Genomic DNA, 21414 nt, shown 5'->3' with positions numbered 1-21414 from the left:
TTCTTCCAGGAAAGAACAGTCAACCACATTTGCTCTAGAGGGTCTTTCACACTTGGGCTCAGAGCTGGCCTATACATAGCATTGCCTCCTTTATATCTTCTAGCCTCTCATACTACTGGCTTTGCCACAATCCGGGGGTGCTTTATAATTCCCTCTCTAAGGACATGCCCCCTGGCATTGTCTCCCTTCAAAAATATCTCTCACATTGACTTGCTATGAACCTCCCCTAGGTCCACCAGAGTTAAATTACCGGTACCTTAATGGGACATGGTTATCTACATATCAATTTTTCCTACTATCTACAGCTACACTGAGGTAGGTACCTTTCTTCAGGTTATGTGAGTTTATTTGGAAGCAATCAAGTGGCAGATTCTTTGTCTAGAGTAGGGTTAGTGTCTATGGGATTGAGATACATGTAATCAAACTTACAGGGTTTATAGAATCTGACTTGCCTATCATGGTGTGAAATATTCATTTCTTGTTGTTTGTTTTTTGGTGTTTTTTTTTTGAGATGGAGTCTTGCTCTATTGCCCAGGCTGGAGTACAGTGGTGCAATCTTGGCTCACTGCAACCTCCGCCTCCCGAGTTCATGCCATTCTCCTGCCTCAGTCTCCCAAGTAGCTGAGATTACAGGTGCCCACCATCATGCCTGGCTGATTTTTTGTATTTTTAATAGAGACGGGGTTTCACTGTGTTAGCCAGGATGGTCTCTATCTCCTGACCTCGTGATCCACCTCCCAAAATGCTGGGATTACAGGCGTGAGTCACTGCGCCTGGCCAGAATAGTCATTTCTAATTAGCAAAATGCTTTGACCTCTGAAGTGCATTTGCACTTTCTATGCTTTCTGCAGCGCACAGCAGGACAGTATGCCTTGTTGAGGATAGATGCCCAGCTACAGTGAGAATATCTCCTCCATGTTCACTAAGAACTTTCCATACGCATTGTGTACATTTAATATCCACATTAATAGGCAAGAGTTCTTTTCCTTTCCTGAGACAGGATTCTTCCCCCAAATTATCATAAAATGTACTGAGGGCTTGGCCACACATAGCAATAAGAGTTATCATTAATCCTTAAAACAATCCTTAAATTAATCCTTAAAACAATCCTGCCAGCTAGGTCTTATTTCTCCTTTCTCAACAGAGGAAACTGAGGCCCAGAGAGGCCACATAATTTGCTCAAGGTCTAATAGTCATTGTTTGACAAATCTGGAATTCAACTCAAGCTTATCTTACTTGCTGCCTACCATTTGCTTCAGATTAAAGGATGCATTGAACTTGCTTTGAGAATTACAGATGCTGATATATAAAGACTTCGTTGGCCAGGTGCAGTGTTTCATGCATATAATCCCAGCCCTTTGGGAGGCTGAGGCAGGACCCCAGGAATTCAAGAGCCCACTTGAGCACAGGAGTTCAAGACTAGCCTGGGCAACATAGGGAGATACTGTCTCTACAAAAAATTTAAAAATCAGGCATGGTGGCACATGCCTGTAGTCCCAGCTACTTAAGGGGTTGAGGCAGGAGGATCACTTCAGCCTGGGAGATTGAAGCTGCAATGAGCTGTGACTATACCACTGCATTCCAGCCTGGGTAATAGAGCAAGATCCCATCTCAAAAAAGAAACAAACATTAAAGACTTTGTATTTGCAATAAAATCTTGTAGCCCAATGGCCCTGCCCATGTTTGCCTACCCACTTGCATACTTTCATAATACTCTTCTCCAGGTAGTCATGTTGGACTCTAATATACTCCCATTTTTAAATGTCTCCTTTTAAATATATTTTGTTTTTCCATGGACAAACACTTATTTCATGATTATTAGCTGTGTGTAGCTTAATTCTCAAAGCATGGTCCACAACTCATCTGAACAAGGTTTCAACAGAATCAGAATTTTAGTGGTGATGCTAGGCTCTGGTAACTTCCATTTCAACACATATCCCAATGATCTGAATGCACAGCAAAGTTTGAAACCCATAGTTCGAGCCCTACATTAAACACTACCAATACCCACAATTCGAATCTGTAATAGTAATACTCAATGATTTCACTCTGCAATACTCACGATGTATTACTACTCCTAAGTGCATGCAGAGATATAATATGTATAAATATTGTATACCATTTTACTCATTTGCTTTTTATTTAATGTTGCAACACATTGGCAGGATGGATATTATGGGACCGATTCCAGACTTTGACAGTAAATCTCAGAGTGCTTAAGTCAACTTTAACACAGTTCTAAACCCAGTCTCAATTTTATTCCAATTGCTTTGAGGCTAGTTTACATATAACTAACTTTCCCTTCTGTAAGTGGGGAGCTTGGTCCCTTCCTTTTTCTATATACCACTCCCCTTAAGACTTCTTTTTCCTAAGATGTTGCTCTAAATCTGCATTTCTACCAGCTAGAACCTGGAAAATACATTGCCGGAGAGAAGGAAGTCCCCAACTCCTCTATCTTGAGGGGCCTAGCTGAGTTGTGTATGCTTATTTCTCATTTTTGCCACCTAGGTAGATAATTGTGAGCATCTTTCTTGTCTGGTTAGACTCTGTGATGGATGGGACTGTCTCCCCCACTTCTGCGTCTCTCAACAGCTCTAAGAACAAAGCAGTGCACACAGGAGATCTTCACTAACTGTTCTTGACTAATGACTGCATCTGTGTCTGACAAGTACGGTATCCATTGTGCACTAAAAATGAATGAGTTGATTTAAATTAAGAAAAGTGTCAGGTTGTTCCTGGGGTCATATAAGTTGCCGCAGTAGCAGGGTAAAAACAAGAGTTAGTTAGTTAACTTTTATGTGAATTTAAAAATATTTCCAGCCTTTTTTTTTTTTTTTTGTTACAGATGGAGAGTCAGCATACATATCAGTTACGACTGTGAACTACAGAGCTAGACAACCTGGGTTTATTCACCACTCCACTTATTTATTGCCTATAAACCTTGACCAATAGCATAGTTGGGGGCCTCAGGTTTATCATCTGTAAAATGGGAATAACAACAGCACCTACTAATAAGTGAGCTGTGAGAGTGACCTAATAAGTAAGCTGTGAGATAGCATAGTGACTGGCATATAGTGGGTGATTAAAAAGTTAACTCTTTTCATTTATTGTTCATCAATATATATTTAGAAGGCCCTATAGGTTAGACATTAAGCTAGCTCCTTTGCATAGATTAACACAGAAACTCTGGGAGGGAGGTATCTGTAGCAGGTGCTATCATCTGGCAGGCATTTTCCGTACAGGTCAACATACTCAGCATACTTGCTACCGTGGCACACTCTTTGCCTCTCTGCTTGAGAGTGGTCTCTGGCTATTGTTAGGTATAAGTGGTGGGAGATAACCTCCAAGGAGTATCCGTCAAACAGTGAGGCATGAGAGTTGTAGATAAGTACCCCAGCTTCCTCACCACCATTTTGAGGTTTTTCTAGCCATTCCCTGTGAGTCACCAGTGAGATGTAGCTTGAGGCGCACAGAGTGATAGCCTCCTCATCCCCACACTCTGTCCTGGCCTTCCTTGCCTGACTTGCCTACTCCCTTACATGTTTGGCAGGACCATCTCCCAAATTCTTGCCTTGGAATCTTCTTTTGGGGAAAAGCAGACTAGGACAGTATAAATGTCCCCACTTTACATATGGGTACACTGAGGTCCAGAGACTTCCAAGCTGGACTTCTGAGGCCACACTCTTTCCATCTCTGTACTATAATTGTCTTCTGGTTCTCAGCTTGTACTCTTGAGTACTATAAAGTCATGTTTAGAGTGCTCTGGGGACACTGCATAGAGACCAATTGAGAATTAGGGGAGGTTTTATGGAGTAAAACAAAAGCTAACCTGTCAAAGATGTGCAGGTGACTGCACGCCTGCGGGGAGATGGGCCAAGACAGGAATAGTAACTAGTCATGTACACAAGAATGACCTTTGAGTACTAAAATGCCATCACACTAGTTGATAAGTAGGACTTCTCATCCCTCTCCAGTGTTCCCTACTGTTCTACATTCCCAAAATTTCCCAGGGATGCCCATGGCCTGCCCATGATCCAGTAACTTATGTGTTAATAAGATAGGAGGCTTCAGGACCCTATTTCAGCAAGAGGTGTTGACTATACTCACTGATTGCTCCCCAGATCTGACTGATTATTAAATATTTGAAATGTAATGCTCTTGGCAAAAAGAAAGAGGACTAGCAAAAATATTTGCTGATTAAATTCCATGCTTTTTTCTCCCCCCTTTCTTTGCAAAATGGCCCAGTCATCTCTCAGCTGAAAAATAAATGTCTACTTGATACGTGGGCCAATATAAATTTTTAATGGCATAAGCAATTACCCAGTGAGGACCTTGCCATATCACAAGAAGTGTTAAAACAGAGCCCAGTGCTTAGTGAGAAAGACTTCCACCTAAGATGGCAGAAACATATGGTTTTTCAACAGGTCAGTGGGTCCCCAGATTTCCCTCCAGTTGGCATGAGAAAGCCTAAGCCTGTAAATTCATGGTTCCTGAGATGTGCTGTCAGCATGAGGTTCAATGAGCAAAAGAAAGAAAAATCCCTATAAGGCAGGCACAGTCACCACAGAGAATCAAGGACAGCCAAGTTCATGTTTCAAGCTGGGAGACAGAAGGGTCATTATTAGAGCTTTCAAAAGCACCTCTGGTAGAAATTTTTAAAAAACCCACTCACATTAATAAAGTTATCTTATTGAACTTGCTCTTCAGGAAGGGCAGGAACATTGGATCATGACAAAGGACAAAGACAGTGCCACTTATAACTGGTCCTTATAACATGCCAATTTCAAAGGGTCTTTGATACCGTGCTTTAGAACAGAAATTGACATGGACCAAGGTATGCTGAATACATTTGTGTGTGATTTTACTTTTTAACTGGAGATGCAGGCTTCGCAAGGAGAGAGGGAAATTAGCAATCCCATGAGAAATGGCTAAAAGAAAGGGTACAAAAACATTCAAATGATATTTCAAAAGACATTTTAAAAAGAAACCTATGGTGATGTTTCTTTGTGTTGATGACAGCAAAGAGAAACAAGGGAATAAAGACGTACATCTCAGAAACAATCAAAGTGAGATGCAGCCCCAAAGTCTGGTACTTGGTGGAGGCCTCACTCTTGAAGGTCACCTCACACAGCTAAATATGTTACCTCTGGTCACATACTCATGAATGTCTTTTTGAAAACAATTATCTTGGGTAGTAATTGATCTTTACCTATTCATTCTGGAAGCCAGTTTGCATCAGGGTTGAAGAGCTAAGATTTCTTAAGTATACACCAGAGTTGGGAAGGGTGAGAGAGGTGTGGTTAGTGCTTCCTTAGTATCTGTCTAAAGAAGACTTTAGACAAGATTGAGCTTTCATAAGATATAGTAAGATTTAGTAAGACTTTAGTAAGATTTAGCTGTGAGGTCCTGATGAATGAATGCACCCTAGGCAGCTGAGTATCTTGCTCTTTTGAGTGCATTTGAAAAAAATTTCCACCAGAGATGCTTTTGAAATCTCCAATAATGTCTCTTTCTTTCTAAATTGTAGTTGCAGAGCTCTCTGGAAAAGGAAAGTTAGTACCAAATAAGAGATTCAAGTTTTTACCACTTTACACTTTCATTTTCAAGCATCAGTTTGATGTCTAACACTTTGCTAGGCCCTGGAAGAGACAGTGCTCTGAAGCGCTTCATGGAAGTGGTTAAAAAATAATGTTGACCTAGCAAGATGGAAATTTCCACTAGGGGGGTTAAGGAAGAGGCAATGCTTTATGTGAGTCTTCACAAGTAAGGTGAAATGTGTCCAGTGGCCAGTGTTCAGTTTGGTGGTGGAATATGGCATTTCAGACGGTGTGTACAAGACACAGAAATGTCAGAGAGAATGTGACAGATTCAAGACCGTCAGAGAGGTCTTTGAGACAGAAGTGTGGGTGTGAGTGGCAGAACAAGGGCAGAGAGGTATGAGAAGCAGGAGCTGGGAGTAACCATCTGATCCTGGAAGGAGGGAAAACTGGTGGGAAGTTTTGACATAGAAGAGTGACATGGTCTTATTTGTGTTTCAGAAAAAGTAGCAACAACAATAATAGTAGTCCTGGCAAATATTTATTGTACCAGCCACTGTCTTAGCCACTTTTCTTTTTTTAAAATTTTTCTTATTTTTTTGAGATAGAGTCTCACTCTGTCACCCAGGCTAGAGTGCAGTGGCGCGATCTCATATCACTGCAACCTCTGCCTCCTGGGTTCAAGTGATTCTCCTGCCTCAGCTTCCCAAGTAGCTGGGACTACAGGTGTGTGCCACCACACCGGCTAATTTTTTGTATTTTGAGTAGAGATGGGGTTTCATTGTGTTAGCCAGGATGGTGTCGATCTCCTGACCTTGTGATCCTCCCGCTTCAGCCTCCCAAAATGCTGGGATTACAGGTGTGAGCCATGGTGCTCAGCCCCCAGTCACTTTTCATGTCATTAACTCTCACAACAATCCTGTGGGTTAGTTCCCAATATTAGTCCCATTTTGCAGATAGGGGAATGAGGCATGGAGAAGGGAAGCAAGTTAAGTGGTAGAACCAATAGGCAGTGAAACACAGGATTTAAACACAGGCAGCCTGCCTCCACAGCCCATGCTTTGTAATACCCCCATATCACCTCTTCTGAAATAAGTGTCAGTCCACACCTGTGAATACTGATCTACTAATTCCTCTCCATTTCTCAGAAAGTAAAATGTAGGCAAAGAAAGCAGATTTGACTCGGGACATTTTCACAGAGGGATCAATAGTATTGTCTGTTTTAAAATAATCCTGCCAGCCCCACAGTAGCTCCAGATGGTTTAAAAACCAATTTAAATATAGAGCAGAGACCAGTGAAAGAAGGCATTTCAACAGGGTGCCTAAATCTTGAATACTCCATGATAGAAATGCCCACAATACTGGATATGCCTAATAAGATGCTTGACAGTGAAATTCGCAAGGCATTCAGAAAATCTTCAATGGTTTTGCCATAATGTTGTCAGGTAATGACTATAAAGCAAATCAGTTAGTCTTCTGCTCAAGCCTCCTTTCATTATAGACAATCACCTCAAGTGGTGATGACAGTCATTTGTGTAACAATAACAGTGATGAGAAAGTGAAGAGCTATGAATTCCACCCCTTCTTCCCAGACTCCTGACATTGTAATCTGCCATCCTTGATTGAATCCTGTAAACTGGCACTAACAGCCAAGGTGATCTATACTGTTAATGAAAAAAAAATTAACTATCAAGAAATATGCACACGAATCATGTAACCGACTCTTTACCAACATCAGTGATAACTTCTTACTGAAGCATAAATGATTTCAGGGCAATTTCCAAAAGCCACTTACCTTTCCAATGCATATCCATCAATGTGTTGAAGCTCGCTTTCAGAGTGTGATTTCAAATGGCAGGCATCAAGCTCCCTGCTAAGATAAAGGTGCTGGTCTCCTATTCAGTCATTGTGAAGGCTCCCTTACAGTATCACCACACAATAAATCAAGAACACATTTGTTATTGATGAGAAACGTAGACTTCTTTGTATTTTCCCACCACATCCTTTCTGTCTTCATTGTTCTGAGCTTGTTACTTCTTTCTCATTGTCATCCTCAGGAAGACTTTCAAGTAGAGCAATTGAAAACAGGTCCCTACAACTGAATAGTTGTGTGTTTGTTGAGGAGTTTGTAAGGCATCCACACCTATTGGCCAAAGAGCTGTGTTTAAATGTGGGACTAACTTCAACATACAAGACCAAGTCACCACTTTGCATTTAACAATTTACAAAATCATTCCTAAGTATATGACTGGTTATCAGTTCTATCTCTGCCTGCTTTCCTGCAGGCATATAATTGTCTATACATCTTTTAAGGAGCAGCCCTTATTTCACTTACTCTGTAAAATCTTTCCAGATTCCCAATTGGTCCCTACTCATGTCCCTAGAACACTGTAAATGTGACATCATAGCACTCAAAAGTATATGTGAACCCATTTTCCAAGCAGGACAGATATTACATCTTGGGATCCACAATCAGTTAAATGTAAGAGTTTAAGATTTAGCTTAAAAAAACTCTGATACCACTTTTATGCTTAGCAAAGGGAAGTTAGCTATACAGCTGTGCAAAGATTAGCTGGAACTTGTTTCCAGGAATGGGAGACTCATTTATGTATGTGCACAACTGAGGGATCAAGGGGGGCTTTTCTCATTTCAGTTGTTTTTGGTCGGGGGTTACTACTCTCAACTGTCGATTTTTTTTTTGAGAAGCTATTTGTACACATGATGCTACCCAGGCACCATGGATTTAAACCCAGGCAGCCTGGGTTTCTTTCTACCATAAAATGGTAGAAAGAAAGGTGGGCTGATCAAACATTCCTAAGAATAGGAGGGTCTACTTGAGAGCACAGGGTATAGGGTAGGGGATTCCAGCTACAGTAATCAGAAAAATGAATTCTTTCAGACTAAAGCCCCCACTTAGGATATGAACACTGTAATTTCAACAGAAGAATGCTGATAGCACCAATTATGGAATTGTCTTGCTTAAGTAACAACAGTATATTAGGATGACATGCAGCTCAGTGGCCATACTATTTTGGTTCTAAAAGTTATAGTACAAAAGATAGATAAATTTGACTTTTTATCATGGCCATAAGCGATGACACCAAACAGCCCCTCGTTAGGTGTCAGAGAACTCTGTAGAAGCTGACCCTGCACAGAGCTGATATCATAGATTAAAAGATTCTAACTTGGTCCTTATCCTCAGAACAAATCCCCTGCAATCACCCAGCTAACTAGGATCAAGGAAACTAAAACTGTCTGCACTAATAGGATTTTACTATTGCAAGAAATTCTTACCCAGGAAGATAAAGTTACAAATAGTTGTATGGTTTGTTGTTGGAACTTCCTGAAAATCCATCTATTTGAATAATCAGCCAGGAAAATAAGTTACCATAGGGATAAATAGTCTCTTTTCTGAAATACAGACCACACAACTGGGCCAAGCCCTCTAATCAAACAATGGTTTACCAAAACGACTTGTTTCAAAATCCTCTTTGCTGTATTCACCAATACAAAACTATAAGATCACATGCTTTGCACAATTCTGATCAAGATTCCCTCACTGAAAGAAGTGCCTTAATTTAAATCCCCAAATCTTAAAAAATATCTGTCCTTGATCTCCCTTTTCTGAGACGTTACAAAAACTCTGTCAAGGTGGTTTTCTCTCTCTCTCTCTCTCTCTTTTGTTTTTAAGAGACAGGGTCTTGCTCTGTTACGTAGGTTGGAGTGCAGCAGTGCAGTCATAGCTCATTGCTTTCTTGAACTCCTGGGCTCAAATAATCCTCCTGCCTCAGCCTCCGGAGTAGCTAGGACTACAAACATGTGCCATCACACCCGTCTATATTTTTAGTTTTTAAAATTTTTGTATAGATGGGGTCTTGCTTTGTTGTTCAGCTGGTCTCGTACTCCTGGCCTCAAGTGATCTTCCTGTCTTGGCCTCCCAAAGTCCTAGGATTACAGGTGTGAGCCACTTCCCTGGGCCTAGTGGTCTCTTTTATTGAAGTAAGCAATAAATGTGACTTTGTTTTATCAATAGGATATTTTGGTAGCTTTCTCAGGGAGTCAGTAATTGAAACTCCACATCCCAAGCTATTAACTACTGTGTGTTACTGCTTCATTGCCTTTGCAGCCAGAGAATATGAGAGCTGGGTATATACTTAGAAGTGGAACTGCTAACTCATATGGTCACTTTATGTTTACCTTTTTGAGAAAACGGTCTGCATGTATGCTTTGTCATTGAAAGAGATCTAATGCAACAAAAATAAAATATTGAGAAATCTAGGGACTAAAACAGAAATAAAAGATCTTAACTGGGGGCAGGGCGATTGAAAAACATTAGTTGGCATGACTAAGTTATTATTCTACTTTAAATGGAAGAAGGAAATGAGTTAACATTAAGGTGGGATCAGGAAGAGAGATGAGTGAGTAGTGTTACACTGTCTTCCTGATTTTGACCAGGTTTCTGGAAGTGGTGACTTTGTTGCCTCATGTCTCACTCCCCTGTTGGGAGTTCTACTCTGTTTCAGTGGATGGGGCTATGCCATCTGCAGGGACCCTGAAAAACAGCTGGAGTCAACAGTCCTCTCTCCTTGAGCTCATCTAACTCGCCTATGATGTTGGCATCACTTACCCTTCCTATTAATCTTCAATCTTGCCCTGCTACTTAAGGGGGTTCTATATGTTTATCATTAAATCTAGGGTTCTTTCCAAGCTTCCCAGAAATGTGAGTGACACATTTATCAAACAGACTAGCTCAATTACAGATCAAAAGTGTTTAAGTATAAAAGCTTCATAACATTTCTATTTACACAATTATGTGAACTCTCTTAGTCCGTTTTATGTTTCTATACAGGAACACCTGAGACTGAGTAATTTATAAAGAAGAAAGATTTGGCTCATGATTCTGATATATGGAAAAAATCAAGATTGGGCATGTGGCAAGAGCCTCAGGCTGCTTCCACTAATGGCAGAAGGTGAAGAGAAGACAGTGTGTGCGGAGATCACACAGTGAGAGAGGAAGCAAGAGAGAGGGAGAGGGGAGGGAGGTGTTAGGCTTTTTAACACCCAGCTCTTTTGGGAACTAACAGAGTAAAAACTCACTCACCTCCGAGGTAGGGCATGAATCTATTCATGAGGGGTTTGCACCCATGACTCAAAGACCTCACCTTTAGGTCCCTCTCCCAACACCACCACACAGGGAATTAAATAGCAACATGAGGTTTAGAGGGGGCAAGCATTCAAACTACAGCACTCTCCATTTAAGAATAATGGGAATTTAATATGGATGTTACAGACTTCCCAGAAAAACAAAGTTATTAAGTACAGTAAAGAACTATGGTAGGCAAAATAATCCATTCCTCTCAACTCCCCACAAAGATGTCTATGTTCTAATTTTTGGAACCTGTAAATATGTTACATTACATGGCAAAAAGGACTTTGCAGTTGGAATATGGTTACCTACCTTAAAGTAGAGAGATTATCTTGAATTATCTGGGTGGACCCAATACAATCAAATGGGCCTTTCAAAGTGGAAGAGGAAGACAGGAGAATCAATGAAAGAAATGCATTGACAGAAAAAGAGGCAGAAGAGACTGGATGCTCAGAGAAACTTGACCTGCCATTGCCAGCTTTGAGGATAGAGGAAAGGGGTCACAAGTCAAGGTGCCAGAAGCTGGGGTCCACCCACCACTGCCAGCAGAGAAACAGGGACCTCAGTCCTGAAACCAAAAGGGACTAAATTTTTCCAACAACCTGAATGAGCAGAAATAGATTCTTCCTAAGAAAAAGGAAACAAAGAAAGAAGCATAGCCCTGGTTCTGCCTTGATATTAGTCCTGTGAGACCTATGTTGGACTTCTTTACTATGAGATAATAAACGTGTACCATTTTAAGCCACAAAATTGGTGGTAATTTTTTGTACAGCAGCAATAAAAAACTAATACAAGAAACACGACCACAAATCTCATATGCATTCTTGCATCAGGGAAGTTTTCACTATTCATTTTCAAAGTGTTCTTATGAGGTGCGTATTTTGCTTGATTTGACTTTATTTTATTTTACTTTCTTTAAATACAAAAGAGAATTGTCGTTCAGGAATGTTAAATGATTTCCTCAAGCAACAAACAGAAAAGGCAGGACTCAAACGGGGGCCTTCTGATGATGCCTCATTTTATGAGAGTTTCTCCCAGTTGGAGGGAAGCACTTTAAATCTACTTCCTGTATATTCATTTGAACATAACCAGGTCCTTCTAGAATTTTTTGGCTTCCCAAAGCAAAAAAGTGAGGCAGACCATACATTTGTTGACTTTCTTTCCTTTCATAATTTTGGGTTGGTGATAACGAGTTGAGTCCCTGTTATAAGAGTCTAGCTCTCTAAACTCATTCATCTTGTTGTATTTCTTTTTTCATATATATTTTGCCTGAGCCCAAAACGCAGATAGTAATGGCATTCAACAATTTCCACAGAGAATCTGGAGTCTATTAATAAACATAAAGTGATTTGCTTGAATGCCTAGAATGCAAACAAGAATTTATGGGGGTTTAGGCTCTCTAATGTACATGTTTGTGGAACCATATTGAAAGTTATAAATATTATTAATCTTCCAGACATTCATAGAAAGAACACAGTTATACACCATTGATTCCTAGGAGAGATGCTGACAAAAGAAGGAGTATCTGTTTCTTTCATTTCCAATATGTTTCTGAATACACACAAATACATGTTTCCAAACAAAAGCATTTTCTTTACTAAGGCAGTCCTCTCTTTCAGACTGCATTTGTCAACCCTTTTAAGAAAGTACTATTACATATTATGGAATGTTTTTGGATATTAACAGTATTGATATATTATTGATTTTTAGAAACCAATTTCCAGAGACTATCAATAAAAAGTTAAGCATACATTCAAACTAATTTCTGAATTAGTGAAAATAAGTTAGAATCTACTCTAAGTCTAGATTAGGTGAATGAAATAAAATGCTAGTGGAAGTTAGGGGGATTATGTAAGAGAGTGGAGTGGTAGGAGGCCGGGGGTCTGTTGTAATGTAGAGAGCACACACCTTGTATCAAGTGGAAAGCTGTTCCTTTGATTTAGCCAGCTTTTGTTGCATGAGAAGTAAGGGCACATCACTCCCAGATCCGATCTTTTAAAGAGAAGTCAAAAACATTCTTATGTCATTTCCTGACACTTAAAATATTGGCAAGTAATTAATTTTTGAACCACACCTGCTGTCTGTAATCAATTTGGGGTCTCTCATCTAAAGTTAACTGACAAATGGGAAGCAGTACTTAATTTTGACTTATAAATCAAAATAACAGTACTATTTTTGATTTATAAATATATTTTATAAAATATCACAGATTCAGAGATGCTGACAAATAAAAATAATTCTTGTTACTGTGGTGTCAGGTTAAATGCTATCTTTTCAGACAGACCTTCCTTGTCCTGGTTCACAGTTATGATCAGTATCAGGCAGAGCATGATTAAGAGACCAGATCCTAAATACTTTCCTGTTTTGATGCTTCCTGTAATGTAGCATTAAAGTGTAGAGAAGCAAGTGGCAGATGCAACCAGCTTCAATGGTTTGATGATTAGTTAACTTTAGCAAAACAAATGGCCAATGTCTCCTCAACTTGATTCCTCAAGAGCAGCAATTTCACCTCATGCCCTCAAATAGCCACTGATAGGTGTCTAAAAACAAACAAAAATCAATTGTTACAAAACAAAAACTAATTCTTCTATCTCTTTCCCTCCTTTTCTTCTTTTTTTTTTTTTTTTTTTTTTTTGAGACGGAGTCTTGCTCTGTAGCCCGGGCTGGAGTGCAGTGGCCGGATCTCAGCTCACTGCAAGCTCCGCCTCCCGGGTTTACGCCATTCTCCTGCCTCAGCCTCCGGAGTAGCTGGGACTACAGGCGCCCGCTACCTCGCCCGGCTAGTTTTTTATATTTTTAGTAGAGACAGGGTTTCACGGTGTTAGCCAGGATGGTCTCGATCTCCTGACCTCGTGATCCGCCCGTCTCGGCCTCCCAAAGTGTTGGGATTACAGGCTTGAGCCACCGCGCCCGGCCCCTCCTTTTCTTCTGAATGGCTTTAAAATTTACAACCAAAATTGTTCATCTTTGCACTTGGAACAAGCTTACAGAGCACTTAGGGAACCCTTGAGGAACCTATTTGGTAAACCAAGTTCTCAAATGAATCCCTGAATCATGTAGAATTGCTGACTCGGGTAGAAGTCTGGTTGAATCCTCTGATCCATTCATCCAATAGGCACTGGGATGCTAAGTCAACAATGACCTAGTCCTTGTCATTAAGTAATTTGTATAATTCAACTGTTTGTCTGTTTATCTAGTTATCCATTTAATATTTAACAAGCCGTTTCTATATGCTCAGCACTATGCTTGGTGCTGGGGGATACAGAAAAATAACCCAGCTAAATGCTAGTAATTGATGTTTTGAGCAATTATGGATCATGTGTATTAGCCTGTTTTCACACTGCTATAAAGAAATACCTGACACTGGGTAATTTATAAGGGAAAGAGGCTTAATGGACTCACAGTTCCACATGGCTAGAGATGCCTCAGAAAATTTACAGTCATGAAAGGGTAGCAAGGACCTTCTTTGCATGGTGGCAGGAGAGAGAAGTGAAAGCAGCGGAAATGCCAGACACGTATAAAACCATCAGATCTCATGAAAACTGACTGCCATGAGAACAGCATGTGGGAAACCACCCCAATGACCCAGTCACCTCCCTCCCTCAACATGTGGGTATTACGGGTCCCTCCCTCATAAGATTTGAGTGGGGACACAGGCAAACCATATCATCATGTGACAAACTAAGGACGTGGAATTATTGTTATTTTTGTTGCTATTGTGGCTAACATTTGTTGAACATTTACCACGTGCCAGGCACTGTTTTTAGCATGTTACATATATTTTTTATTACATGTAATGCTGACCATAACTCAGTGAAATAGGTACTACCATAAGCCTGCTTTACAGCCAGTAATGGTGGAACTGAGACTCAGATCCATTTAATCAGTTCAGCTTTAAAGCCTATTGTCCTAATTACTAACAATAGAACTATAAATTACAAGAAAAGAGCTGTTAATTATGATGGGCAAAAAGGTGGTTCCATAAAAGAAGACTTCAAATTGAAGCTGAGGAAGTGCTAGATTTTGACACCTTACATATTTTTCTCTTTGTCAACATTGCCTTGATTACTGCTATTACATACCTCATGTAATACATTGTAAATTATGAGTACAGTAAGATTTTTACTGTTGCAATTATGAAACAATAGCGCAATTAGCAGTTTTATAGGCAGGTGCAGGTATAAGTCCATATTGATTTGGAAATATTTAATTGTGTTAAACAGATTTCGGCAATCAACTGTTTGTCTTATGTCCTAAGTGTCTGTGACAGCCAAAATTCTAGCGAGCGTGAAAAATTCAATATGGAACGAACATTACAACTTTTGAAATTAATTTTAATCACCTCAGTTTAATAAAAACTGAAACATTTCTGCTTAATAAGGGGTGGCAGATAGTTTTTTTTTTTTTCTTTTCCATCCCAGGCACACTAAAACAAAAAACAATTCTATTTTATTTTTTCCATTTTTCATTACTATGGTGAATCAGATTGTAAACAAAGAGTATCTCACATAAATTGTCTTAATTTATTGATAACTAAACAATCCAGAGAACATTATGAATGGCTTCTGGTAAGGATTTCCTAGGGCACAAACAATACGACCTAAATCTAGTTTTTGTTTTCAAGTTTTGACTTCTCTTCCCTGAAGTTCCTACATGGTGGTCTCAAAATGGCTCCTCAGGAGCCATTTTGCCTCCAAGAAGAGCATGTTGGTGTCTCAGATTGGCCAGCAGACATCCAGTGATGTCTTGATTAGAGAGACGTAGTATGGGTGCCCATCCCCATCACTATGGCCACAGTGATTGGCTTAGACTGAATTAGTTGATTCCCCTGGACTTGGGAAACACCCAGGGCAAACCACATGGCTGAAAAGAGAAACTTGGGGCCAGGCGCAGTGGCTCACGCCTGTAATCACAGCACTTTGGGAGGCCAAGGAGGACTGATCACGAGGTCAGGAGATCAAGACCATCCTGCCTAACACAGTGAAACCCCATCTCTACTAGAAATACAAAAATTTAGCTGGGTGTAGCGGCACACGCCTGTAGTCCCAGATAATCAGGAGGCTGAGGCAGGAGGGAGGCGGAGGTTGCAGTGAGCCAATATCGCACCACTGCACTCCAGCCCAGGTGACAGAGAGAAACTTGGGTGCTCTTCTCAGAAGGAGGAAGAGTGGCTGCAGATAATGTCCATCATTTCAAAAAGTACATGTTCATTATATGTGATTTTATATATTTCTGTTAATATATAAACAAAAAATATATTAACAAAAACTAACAAATGCCTACTGTGTGCTAGGTACTGTGTTTACAGGCACCCAAGCATCACTAAAACATGAATTCTACCTTCAAGGAGCTTTTAGTCTCTAGGTATGAAGTGTAAGTTCGACAGAGAAAACAAAATCACCAGAAAAAGTTAAGAAACCCCATATACCTCAGAAGATCAGAAGGTTGGTCTATCTTAACAAATGGCAGAAAATTGAGGTTTGTAGAACTTCAGTTATCCAGAAAAGAGGAAGTAGCATTCATTCAGTCTTCTATTTAAGAGAATATGCAGTTCACTGCAGGAAGCTACTATTAAGAATAGTTCCTTTCTAAAAATGTTTTAACATTTTGGTATATTAGACAATTTTAGTTATTTGGAAAATTAAGATTTTTAACATATCTGAACTTCCTAATTTCAGATAAATAAAAGACAACAAAGTAACCCTCATGGTTTCTATCACACATAATATATTTTACTTACAACATAAATTTAGAATTTTTTTAAGCATCCACATTCCATTTCTTGCCTTTTTTCAGAAATATTTCCCTACCCTAATTTTTAAATATTACTGCATTATTTATTATAAAGCAATTTTTTTTTCTACTTCATCTGAGGAACTACTACTTAACCTTCAAAAGATCCAGTTCAAACATAACTTTGTGGTGGGTGTCTCTAAACCAGTGCCTGTCTGTGGCCCTAAAATGCCATATATCTACTACAGAGTCCTTACCCTAGACTGTGAACTTGGAGTGCATGGATCTGCCCCTTATTTATTCTAACATCTCCATGAGCTATCATCTCTCCTGACACACTGCAGATAAGCAATCACGTTTGTTGCATTGTCCCTTCTTCTTTCCCCCACGAAGAGTATTTTATACAATCTCTAGAGAGTAGAATACAAACTTAAGAAATTAAATTAGGGTTGTTTCTACAGAGGTTACAATCAGAAGAGTGAATGGTTTTGTTGGTTATGATTCCCTTCCACAGAATTCTTGTTCAGCAGAAATATCCTGGTGGCTAACCATGCATTCATCTCTTGGGCCACATAGGAGACAGAGTATAGTGAGGGTACATGAGACATTTTACAGCAGACAGCACACTGCTAAGCACTTAAATTCCAGAAATTGCATACGGAACAGCAGAGCAGTCTGATCTACAGAGCTGAGATTCTAAGAACCTAAAACTCTGATTTCTTGTCTCAGAAATTCATTTGCAATTACTGACCACAGAGAAAGCCGCCCTTGAAAATTTCATTTGCTTGGGATGATGAAACTGAGAATTGAAAAAGTACCCATGAATCTTTGTGAGGAGACATACACTTTTTACTTGAAATACTTTATTTTGTTCTGTTGACTAGAGGAAAGCAAACCTACAAAACTGTTTGCCCAAATTCCACTCTCACAGAATCTTTAATAGAATAATTACAGAAAAAGGAACATCAAGGGCAGGATGATGTCGGAGAGGAACCAACCATTGGATACGACAACTGGGCTGTGATTCTGGGTCCCCAGGTGAGAGGGGTAGGGCGCCCTCTGGGTACTCTACTTAACTTTTATTTTCTTATCCCCCTGAACACAATTTAAATTAAATTTCACAATAAAAGGTATCAACAGGGTGACATCCTACCAAGTCCAGTTATCTTAGTAGCCACATTAGTTGAATTAAACCCAGCCTCTTATCCCCCTAAAAGTGACCCCCTTCATGGTTGTCATTCACTCCTTTAGGTCCCATGCAATACCAAGTATAAACTACTGCATCCACCTGAGGGTGCCTGTTTTTCCTAACACAACACTCTTAGCATGACAAAGTAGAATAAAGAATGCTCTCACTTAGTTCCAAGCCAAGAATGAACCCCTGTTTTAGCTAGCATAAACCCAAACAAAAATCGAAAATATATGGTTAGTCCAAATCTCTGGGCCAATTAAACAGAATATTTTAAACTGAGTATTTAGAGCAGTTGGAATGGAATTGTGTCATTTTCTTTTCTTTTCTTTCTTCCTTTTTTTTTGAGATGGAGTCTCACACTCTTGCCAGGGCTGGAGTGCAGTGGCATGACCTCGGCTCACTGCAACCTCTGCTTCCTGGGTTCAAGCAATTCTCCTGCCTCAGTCTCCCAAGTAGCTGGGATTACAGGCGTGCACCACCATGCTCAGTTAATTTTTTTTTTGTATTTTTAGTAGAGACGGGATTTCATTATGTTGACCATGCTGGTCTCAAACTCCTGACCTCATGATCTGCCCACCTCAGCCTCCCAAAGTGTTGGCATTACAGGCATGAGCCACTGTGCCCGGCTGGAATTGTGTCATTTTCTATGAGGTTTTCAAGGGCTTGGGGTCTCTGCTTTTTTCTTACTCTCTTCGTAATGGATTTAAAGACCATTTATAGGTTAACAGTTTACATTGTTTTATAATTATGACTCACAACTGTTGTCTGAGCTTCAGACCTATATCAATTTCATTTTGGCTGTAGTATATTTAAGAAGTCTCATATATATAAGAATCCCAATTGGGATGCTTGATTTTCTCCCTTCTACTCCCAGCAGCCTCCCTCATCTCATGTGTTGCCTTCATCCACACAGTGCCTCATGTTACATACGTATCCCGTTCATTTGGCTTCATCTTCACTATCACACATGTCCCTGAGCCAGGGGTCCTCAAAGGGACATCAACATTGCCCAATGACTTCTGATAAAAAGCAAATATTGAGGTTTCCCACACCTCTAGTTCTTCTGAATCAAGTTACCTGAGAGCAGGGCTGGGTAATATGTGCTGGTACAAGCCTTCCAGATGGCTCTGATGCACACTCAAGTTTGAGAACCACCTCACTTAGCCACCCTATTCTAGCTAGACACCTGCAATACACTCATAATTGGTCTTTCTGCTGCTACTTTTGCCCCCTCCATTATCTTCCCAGCAGCCAAAGTAATTTTATTCCTAAATTTGATGCAGCCACTCCCTCACTTCCTTGCTTAGTACTTCTTAGTGGCTTTTAAATGCACTCAGAATAAAATGTTTAAAATGTATCATGACACACAAGGGGTTGCATGAATATGGCTCTTACCTATTGCTCTATCATCTCCTCTTCCCCTTCCTCTCATTTCCCTTGCTGATTAAATCATCACCACATCAGCCATCTGACCTGCTGGTCACTCTAGTTTTCACATTGCTGGCTTCTCTTGTAGTAGGTCCTTCCTTTTCTACCTCCATTATCCTATCTACCACCTTTTCCATTATCATACTTCAGTATTTCCATGTACATATCTGCTTGCTGTGTACCATGTAACTCCATCCTAGATGCTGAATTGTGCAAGAACAGGGACCACATTTGTTTCATCTTCACTGTGTACCTACGCATATGACTCGTGCAGTGCTTCTAACTTGATAGCTATTTAAAACCAAAACCAAAGAAGCAACAAAAACTTGCTGAATAGCTAATCAAATGCAATTCTTATAAAGGATAAAATACAAACCAAACAAATAAAAATAAACCAGTGTTAATGTTTGTTCTTAAAATAGTGTGCTTAAGAACCCCCATGTAAGATCCCATCTGAAGTTGGTGAATGCTACTTGGGAACTCTTATGGATATTGGACAAATTATATGTGCCAGAAATTTAACAAGAGTGCAGGGTTTATGCTGGCAAAGATTAATGAACCTATTTAATCCACTGGGTCTTAAAATAAGCCCTGAGCACTTCACCTATGCACCAAAGACCTTGATTCTCTACCTTTAGTTTTGGCAGAACCATCTTCATATCACATGGCAGCACCCAAAAAAACACACTTTGAGTGTGTCATCCAGGTTATACTGTTTTAATTCTACTTTTGATAACTACCCCTTGAGTTTGCCTTTTAGGTTTTTGTTTGTGTTGTTTTTATTTTCTCCTTTTACTTGCAAATTTAGTGTGCCTTGGATTCAGAATAACCTTAGCTTCTCTTTTGATCTTGGCCATTTGCATTTATGTAAGCCATGGATGGTACCTGTTGATTCCAACCATTCCTGGATGGCAGAGCATAATCCTTTGGATCCAATTGTAGTGCCAGTTCATGTGTATGGTGCACCTCACGATGGGGAGAACCGGACAGGTGCAAAAGCAGGTCTAGGCTAAGGCTATGTGTAAATGAGGTCATTGACCTGTAGTGGCTTCAGCCCTCCCTATGTGAACAACCCTTTCTTCTTAGAAACCACGACATAACCTTCCACTTCCCAAGAAATGGGTTTGCTTTCCACACCCAAGAAGCCTTGTTCTCAATAATTCAAAAAGTACTTCCTGAGTTATAGACTAATAAAGGCTAATGGCATAATTTATTGCTTTACAAAAGACATTAAAGGAATTTTCTAGGATAGAGACTGTGATGGTTAATCTTACGTTCTACTCTGCCATGGAGTGCCCTGATAGTTGGTCAAACATTCTAAGTGTGTCTGTGAGGTTTCTGGATTAGATGAGATTTGAATCAGGAGGTGAGTAAAGCAAATTACCCTCCCCAATGTGGATGAGTCTTATCCAATTATTTCAAGGTCTGAATAGAACAAAAAGGCTAAGAGAGAATTTTTTTATTGTTTTGGAGCTGGGGCATTGGCTGATGGATTTGATATAATCTCGTGAAAGGAAGTGGCTGCTTACTTAAGGTCACGTTTTAAAGAAAGTGGGAGAGGTTACAGAAAAGGGAAGCACTGCAATTACTCAGATAATCCCATTATAAATCTCACATAAAGTGATACACTCAAATGACTCAAAATACTATTTAAAAAATCAGTACCACCAAATAAAGAAGAAAAAGCAAGCAAGGAATTGGGGGAGGCAGAAGAAATAAAAAGTTTAACCAAGAGAAAGATCTTGTGAAATTGTTAAGTAGTAACCTGTTTGCTAAATAACTCCATCTCAGATTAAATGAGATAATTCGCACAAGTGATGAATATAATACACAAAACTCAGTGCACATTTCCCATCATCATCATCACCATCATTATTATTGGATATAAGTTCCTCTTGATGCCCACAACAAATTGCATGCCCACTTGTATATGCACACAACCATTAAACAAGAATCATTTGTATAACTGAGCAAATTAAAAGTCTGTTCATTCATCTCAACAAGGGAAGAAGGGAAGCAGGCAGAACTCACATTGAGCTGAAGTTCGTCTGTCCACTGCCCGATCAGACGGTAACCCGGGTTGCTGGTGTTTGTGGTCTGGTACTGAAAGATGTCATAACGGCCAGGTGCATCCCCGTTCTTGTTAAACATCACTGGAGTGCCAGCACTACCTAAGGAAGACAGAAAAAATGAAAGATTCTAAAGTTAAACAAGGTTCCTTATATCTCTTGTACTATGGGTGACAGGCTAGAGACTTGCTGAGGAGCAAGGTAGTTAGTAGATATCCCCTTTAATAGGTCCCCCAAAACGGCGCCTGGAATTCATAGGCAATTTATCACTATGGCCTATGAATTTTAATTATAGAAGGTGAAAGACTA

The 21414-nt window shown here is 39.9% G+C and overlaps 1 protein-coding gene across 9 annotated transcripts in view; it reads right to left on the bottom strand.

Moving 5' to 3' along the window:
- LOC105477634 (glutamate metabotropic receptor 7) overlaps positions 1–21414 on the bottom strand; it is an 898220-nt gene that overhangs the window by 265376 nt on the left and 611430 nt on the right. For all 9 annotated transcript variants that reach the window (XR_011620207.1, XR_984853.3, XR_011620206.1 and 6 more), the window contains exon 7: positions 21068–21207. Coding sequence is in view for 5 of the 9 variants with exons in the window: in XM_071092123.1 (XP_070948224.1) it covers positions 21068–21207 (140 nt within the window). In the remaining 4 variants the exon portion in view is untranslated. The remainder of the gene's footprint in view (positions 1–21067; positions 21208–21414) is intronic.

This window comes from Macaca nemestrina, chromosome 2, assembly GCF_043159975.1.
Source record: "Macaca nemestrina isolate mMacNem1 chromosome 2, mMacNem.hap1, whole genome shotgun sequence".
Classification (NCBI taxonomy): Eukaryota; Metazoa; Chordata; class Mammalia; order Primates; family Cercopithecidae; genus Macaca; species Macaca nemestrina.
Note: the sequence above shows the minus strand (reverse complement) of the source record. Positions and strands in the feature narration are given on the sequence as shown.